Source organism: Geospiza fortis, unplaced genomic scaffold, assembly GCF_000277835.1.
Source record: "Geospiza fortis unplaced genomic scaffold, GeoFor_1.0 scaffold237, whole genome shotgun sequence".
NCBI classification, from domain to species: Eukaryota; Metazoa; Chordata; class Aves; order Passeriformes; family Thraupidae; genus Geospiza; species Geospiza fortis.
The window spans coordinates 4,525,250-4,532,493 of NW_005054319.1; the positions used below are offsets into that span (position 1 = coordinate 4,525,250).

The 7,244-nt window shown below is 44.2% G+C and overlaps 1 protein-coding gene across 1 annotated transcript in view; it reads right to left on the bottom strand.

The window, feature by feature from the left end:
* Nucleotides 1-3,599, bottom strand: part of ANKS4B (ankyrin repeat and sterile alpha motif domain containing 4B) — a 4,648-nt gene extending 1,049 nt beyond the window's left edge. The window contains exons 1-2 of the mRNA XM_005420386.1: nt 3,436-3,599; nt 1-199 (exon numbers count right to left, since the gene is read on the bottom strand). The exon at nt 1-199 is cut by the window's left edge and continues 1,049 nt beyond it. Of these exons, the coding sequence (XP_005420443.1) occupies nt 1-199; nt 3,436-3,599 (363 nt within the window). The remainder of the gene's footprint in view (nt 200-3,435) is intronic.
* Nucleotides 3,600-7,244: the final 3,645 nt, after the last annotated feature.

Here is a 7,244-nt window from a genome sequence, read left to right on the forward strand (position 1 = left end):
GGCAGCTTTGTCCAGGATCTGGCCGCACTCCCTGCGGTCCCTGCTGGCAGCCGCCTCCAGGGGGGTGCGCAGGTCGTTGTCCAGAGCGAAGATGTTGGCCCCAAAGTTCACCAGAAAGGAGACGCAGTGCAGGTGGCCATTGCAGGCAGCGTGGTGCAGGGGCGTGTTCCCCCAGATGTCACACTTGTCAGGGTCACCCCTGCCAGGGAAAACAGCACACGGTGAGCTGGGTACCCACACTGAGCTCTGACACCAAACGTGTCACTGTGCTCTGCTCTCAGAACAGCCCAGGGACAAAGACAGCTTGGCTCCAGCTGCTAGAACAGGGCTGCACCCCCTGGCACAAGCCCTGAGTGTGTCTGTGTGTGTGCCATGAGCTCCAATTCTGCCCTGAGTGTGTCTGTGTGTGTGCCATGAGCTCTAATTCTGCCCTGAGTGTGCCACAGGGCTGTGGCTGCATCTCCCCATAAGGGAACCAGGGCATTTCCTTTATCATCCCAGGGTCTGGCAAGCAAAAGTGGGCTCAGGCTTTGACTTATTCTCATTGGAATTACTGGCAAAATTGTTTCAAGAACTTTTCCATGGAATGTTTTAAAGTGCTCTTGATGATTTGTTCCTTTTGCATGTCAAATAGAGAGCAATTTAGAAGGTTTCCTCACTGGCCACAGTGATACACACTTAATGAGCTCCTGCAGTAACTTTTTAGGTAGGTAATAGGTAAATGATCCAGAGTAAAGCCCTGATTACCCATTTGTCTCCATTGGTATTAGTTTAAGCCCAGATAGATGCCATTGTTTGTCAACTCTTTTGTTCTCTGTAAGCTGCTTTTACTCATGATGGTTTGAAAGGCAGAAGTTCATTTGAAAATAAAATGCCACATTTTTCAATTGAATTTAAAGCCAGTGAAAAGTATTGCTTGATTTTTAACTCTTGCACTGACCTTGCACTGAACTGCTGCCTGCAGACAAGAATCAGCTTGAATGTTTAGACACACATTTGGCAAGGTCAGCCTTGGCAATGCTCAGAACAGAGTCTGTGTCCTCTTGTGACCAACCAACAGGGTGGCCACAGAAGCCCAAAATCTTTGTTGACTTCAGAGCCAGGGACCAAATTTGCAAGGAAAATTTCTACTCTTGGGAGTTCAAGAATTTCTACTCTTGGGAGTTCAAGCATTTCAATGACTCGGAGCTGTGCTGTGGAAGACATGGTACATCCTGTCACAGAATGTCCTCCAGGCATCCTCTCTGCCTTTGTGGCTCTGCAGAAAAGCACTGTGAGGTTTGTTGGGGATCAGATCTGAGCACAGCTTCAGCCTGAGCTGCCCCGGGCAGGGCTGAGCTCAGGGGTCCAGCAGAGCCAGCTTTGCTCAGGCTTTGCCGCAAGGAGGTGGCAGCTGAGGATCAGAGTTTCTCCACTCAGACATGTGGCAGCCATGTGTACATATTTCTGCTCTTGTGGCTGTGCCCTGGGGAGCTGCCTGGCTGTGGCTGGGCGTGCTGGGCTCCTGCATTCCCACATTTGTGATCTGGCTGGGCACCCTGAGCTGGGGAGGGCTGGGTCATCCCTCCCCCTTCAGAGCTGGTTGTGGTCTCTGCTCCCCCTGGAACCTGCCAGCCTTTGAGTCTCGGACAACTGACAAACTGCAGGGGCTGCTCCCAGCTCAGTGGGACTTTGGGCAAGGTTTGGCATCTGCTCTGGGTTCTCATACTCCCTGCTTGCCCAAGGAAAAGGCTCACACAAAAGAGAGCAGATTCTGCTATTTGGTCTTGCCTTTATTCATGTACCTGCAAGGCAAGCAGAGAAAATGTCTCCTGATGCCTGGGAAGACAAATTATTTCAAGATGAAAAGGGTTTATTGCTAAATTTCCAAGGCCCAAAGCTTGAGAGTCCTAAAATCTGCAACCACTCTAAAGAAAATTGCCCTGTACCTCAGAGCCTCTTTCAGGAAACCTCTTCAAGGAAAGGATGAATTTGTAAAAAATAATTAAAATACTTTCTCACAAGAAAATATTAACTGACTGGAACAGCTCAAGCATCTAAAATTCAGCTTCTCCCCAAAATAACAATGAGAATGCAGCCATACCTTTGACAGACACATCTTCCTGATTGTGTAAAGAAATCTTGGATTAAAATAGAGGTAAACACATATGTTTGAAGATTTTGAGGTGTTCTCTACCAAGAAAAAGACTTAGAAAAAGATACAGAAATTTTGAGATTTATGTTATCTGCTGTGATTTCTTTCAGCTTATGCGGTAGGAGATATATTTTTCACTCAAATTTTGAAAAAAGAAACAAACCTCTTCTATTTGTTCCTTATCTAGTTGTTCTGGCTTGTAGGTGTTCAGGGACAAACATTATTGACAGGTATTTCCTGGGAGCTGCCTTAATTGCACAAGTTGAAAAACTGTCAATCTATTTTTGCCTTTCCTGAGGACACAGCAACAACCACGCAGTCCAAAGGTCTTTTTCATTGTGATACCACAGCCACACCTGAGCCCAACGAGCTATAAAGCAAATCTATGAAAAATTTTTTTTTTCAACTCAATTTTTAATAAAAGAAAACTCAGATACATCCAAATAGTTATTCAGCTGTTCCCTGCAATCTGTTCACTGTTCTGCAAAAGAATGTTTTATTAACTCTATCTCTACACAAGGGCAGATTTTCTTTAATTAGATGTTATTACAGAGCCAAAGCTTAAAAGGTAGGCACTGAGCAATAGAGTACTGATGGTGGAGAGGTAATTACCACTTCAATAAGACATTCTAACCATGTAAGACATTTAAATTATTCAGACATTTTATTACTAGAAAATAAACCTGTAGAAAACCTTCCTTTCATTTTTTCCTTTTTTTTTTATGGTTTACAAGGGTCCTATCATGGCTTCTGAATCACTATTCTCCATTTTAGCCTGATGGTGGTTGTTAAAAGATCACAGAAATAACCATTTTAGATGTTACTGGCTCAAGGCTGTCTGTTGTGACTCACCTCTGGACAGCATTATATCTTCACAAGTGCCTACTAACTGCACTTTGGAAGCAAATGGGAGATATTTTTTGCTAAAACTGTTTCAAATTCAGGGATTTCTCTATGAAACCTGTCTCAAGATATCCTCAAAGGCTGTTGGCAGCCTTTTCCAGTGAGGAAAGGAAAGGTGCCAGGGCCCTGCTTCTCGGAGTGCTCTCTGCAGGACCCGCTGTGCTCCTGGGGATGCTGACTCGCTTTCACTACAGACACCTGAAGGGCTCCTCACCACCTGTCTGAGAAACAGCAGAGACCTCCCTGCAGGCTCTGGACCTAAACCACTGCCACTACAGAAACAGTTCTTGGCAATGCCTTAAAGGAATTTCTGTGATTTTCAGCCTTTGGGGCCGGAGGTCACTGGGGCCTTAGAAACACGGGGCAGGAATTGCAGTTTTGGGGCTGGCTGAACTTACCCCCTCCTGCAAATGACTTCCAGAGCTTCCAGGTACCCGTGGTAGGCTGCCAGAAGGGTGGGAGTCATGCCATCTTCATCTGAAGTGTTGAGGTCTTTCTTGGTGGCCTCTTTCAGCAGGTCCACGTTGCCGTCGGCCGCTGCTTTGTGGTACCTGCTCGACATTTTCAGCAGCTCCTGGTTCCCCCAGGCAGCTCTGAGCAATCAATATCCAGGCTGCACAGTCACTCTTCCATCACAGGAGAGCTCATTAATGATTACAAGCTGAGACATCCCTGTGAGGAGGGGAATGGGGAGACAAAGTTCATCCTTGCAGGCTCTTTGTCTGGAGCTGTGGGTGGGGAATGCTTTCGTTTCCTGGAAGGTGGCTCTGCCATGTTCAGTTTGTTGCATAATTGACTCCTTAGAGAGGGGATCCAGTCATCTCCTCCGTGTCTTTGCCTGACTGTTCTGTGGGAATTACAAAAGGACTTTGAACTCAAAAAGAACTTCAAAAAAACCTTCAAAAGGCCATGACTGTCAGTGTGACCAGGTTTCACCCCAAGGAATAAAGTATCCCTGAGTTTGATGGGAGGAAAAGCACGAGCAGTTACCTTTACTGGTGAAGTCCTTTGTAACCCATCTTTTACTGGGATGCTGTATTTGAAAACAAGTCCCTCCCCTGTCAAAGCAGGCACTTCCATGGAACCATTTTGTGTACACAGACTGGAAATGAAAACATGTAAAAGATGTTTGGATAAAACCCCCAACAGTTCTGCAAGTCACAGCTGGCAAACCCACAGCTGTGTAAATTGCATTTTTTCAGGAAATCTTCAGGAAATTGCCAAATATAAAACTCTTCTGACAGATATTGTAATCTCTGTTTAGACACAGAAAAAAAAAAGTGCAGGATTCCCTCAGGATACCACAGGGAATTCCAGAAAAGGGAACATGATGGGTTTGCACCCACTGCCCCAGCTGGGCACTGTGGTCCTTGCCTGGGAGCAGATGGGTCCATTGCCCATCACAAATAATGATTTCTTGATTTAGAAGTAATTTCCCCTGAGTTCAGTGGCATTAAGGGCTACCTCTACAACCAGAAACTTATTGAATTAGATTAATTCTAACTTAAAGTTCAAAAGAATTACTAAGAGCAAGCCACATAAAAATCCAGTTTTCAGACAGCAGCTGAGAAGTTGGTAAGAGGTTGCTGCAGCTTCCTGCAGTGCTGTGAGCTCAGGGTTCTCCTGGCCACATTCACAAGAGCTGCCACATAAACATCACTTTTTGCCAAGCTGTTCTCTGTGACTCACTGAATTAACCTGCATCTCAGAGACTCTACCCTCAGCAATTAGCAGAGGGGTTTTGTTGCTTGTTGTGCCCCCATTAGAGAATCACAAACCAACTCCTTGCTCAGAGTTGGTGCAATCCCCAAATGGATTTCTGCCACCTCATTTACATCCCATAATTCTGCCCCTGTGACACACCAGAGACCTCTCAAAATGGTCTTTCTCTCTCCATTATTTTCTCAGACAGGCATTGAAGAGCTCTTCAGGAATGAACTTGTACCAACCCTTTTCTTCCCATGAGGACAAGGAGAGCCAGTGACAGGTTTGGACCTTTGAATTAAGAGCTCCAGGTCAGGGTAAAGCCAAGCCCTGGCTGTCCCTTGTGTCACCCAGAGTGTCCCTGGTGTCCCTGGTGCTGTCCTGCCCTCCCAGGGCAGTCAGGATGGGCTGTGCCTCATCCATCCCCACTTTAGAAGACAGTTTTACTTTCAGGTTCCCTGCACTGCATTAACACTTTTCTAATAAAAATGCAGACATTTATTCTGTTTTCTTTCTAACCAGGCTCAGCACGGAGCTAAATTTACAGCTACAAGAAAAACTAGCTGTTGCAGAACAAAGATAGGTAATACATGTATGTGTATATATATATATATATATATATATATATATATATATATATATATATAAAAGATCAGATGTTTATTAATGCTTTTGAATTTTATTTCTTTTACTTGGCCTTTTTTCAGGGGTAAAATGATCACCATTCACATACTGCATATACCACCAATGCCTGGTAGGAGAGAGGAAACATGATACACTCATGAAAAGTGATTTGGTGGCAGAAGGGTCCTTTTAATTTTCAAGATCCTTAGTTTTTACTACAGAAGTACCTTAATTTGCTTTTCTCTTAATTAATGCAGCACACAAAGTGTTGATCTCAGAGTGATTTTTGCCATTAACATCTGAAAATATTGATTTTAAACTTACCTGGTACAATGCTAAGTGGAAAACTCTTGCTCTTGCAAGTTTTAATTAGAGGTAAAGCAAAACCCATGTCAGCTGGGGAGAAGCTTCAGGACTTTGCCAGCTTTATTATTATTTCTGTCATAAAAGTGGGCATCACAAAAAAGAGGAAAAAAGAAAAGAGCAAACAAAATCTTCATCTGTTTCTAAACTCCTGGTACTTGTTCATTGTTGTCCCATCCAAAACCCCAACTTGAAATGGAATAAATGATTCAACGTCAAATGAGGTAAATTTCTCAGCCTGAATGGAGATTATTCCTTTGAGACTAAAGCTCAAAATTGTGAACTTTTAAAACTCCCTGGATAGCTAGAATGAAGCTTTTCTTTCTGTGTGTGAAAAGAACTTCAGAAGCATTCCACTTCCAATTGAAATGTCTTACCAGGCCCATGAGAAACTCTGTTGTGGTGCTACATGGTGTTGTAAACTAATGAATTATTTAACCAGCAGCTTTGATTTGCTACTGGATTTCACTGTATATATGGGTATACTCTATTAATTTGAGCATTGTCTCAAATAAAATATTGCCAGTTAAACAAAATATTTACATTGAAAGGCTGCAGCACCACCAGTTAGGTTGTTGTAGATAAATTGGAGCATAAACCTGCACAGTGATGTTGTTGTGCCATCTGTTTTGCATGAGGTGTTTCCCAGCACAACATTTCCTCATTGCAACTTTTACAAGCACCAAATGTGGTATGGTAAAGGCCATGCTAGGGGAGGCAAGCGAGGCTCTGCTGGCCTAATGAGATCTTTGGAACTAATGGGCTCAGAGAAGAATGAAATTAGTCACACTGGGTAATCGTGGCTACACAATTCAGAGATGATGACAATACTAAAAACAAAAATAAGAGTTTATTTCTTCACTTCTTAGGGATGTCCTCTTGAGCAGCCAGTTCCCACAGCCAGGCTAAGGGTCACCCATGTCAGGCTCAGTGTGACACCCAGCTGATGTGATTGCTGCTCTGCTCTGGATCCAAGGGCATCCCTTGCAGAGCCTGCACACAGCAGGGAGCAGTGACATTATCTGTTGTATCACAGGGACTTTTGCAGTTTTTGCTGTGAGTGCTCAAAAGTTGAAGTCCTGACCTGCCATTCAGGCTCTTTGCTTTGTTAAAATATTTTCCTTGGTTTCAGGGATCTCTTCCCCATGATATCTTCACCAGTGCTTCAAATAGTCCCAAGGAAAGCCATGCTGAGCTCACTGGTGTCTCAAATGCTGTCATGCTGGCACAGAAAACTCCATTTGAAAAAATAACTGCCAAAAGAGACGTGCATTTTTCCATGAAATATCTAACATGGGAATTAAGGGAACACATTATCAGAGCGAGAAAAGGATGCCTTCAAAATAGAGCAACCCCTGTTAAAGACTCAGTATTACCTTAAGGTCTCCTGTGAGCCACCCGACTCAAGGAGCAGCAGGTGCAAGTGCTCTGTTCCCTGGGCAGCAGAGAGGTGGCACCTGTGTGAACCAGACCCAGGGCCTATAAAACCCTCCCTGGGCAGCCACAGGCCAAGCTT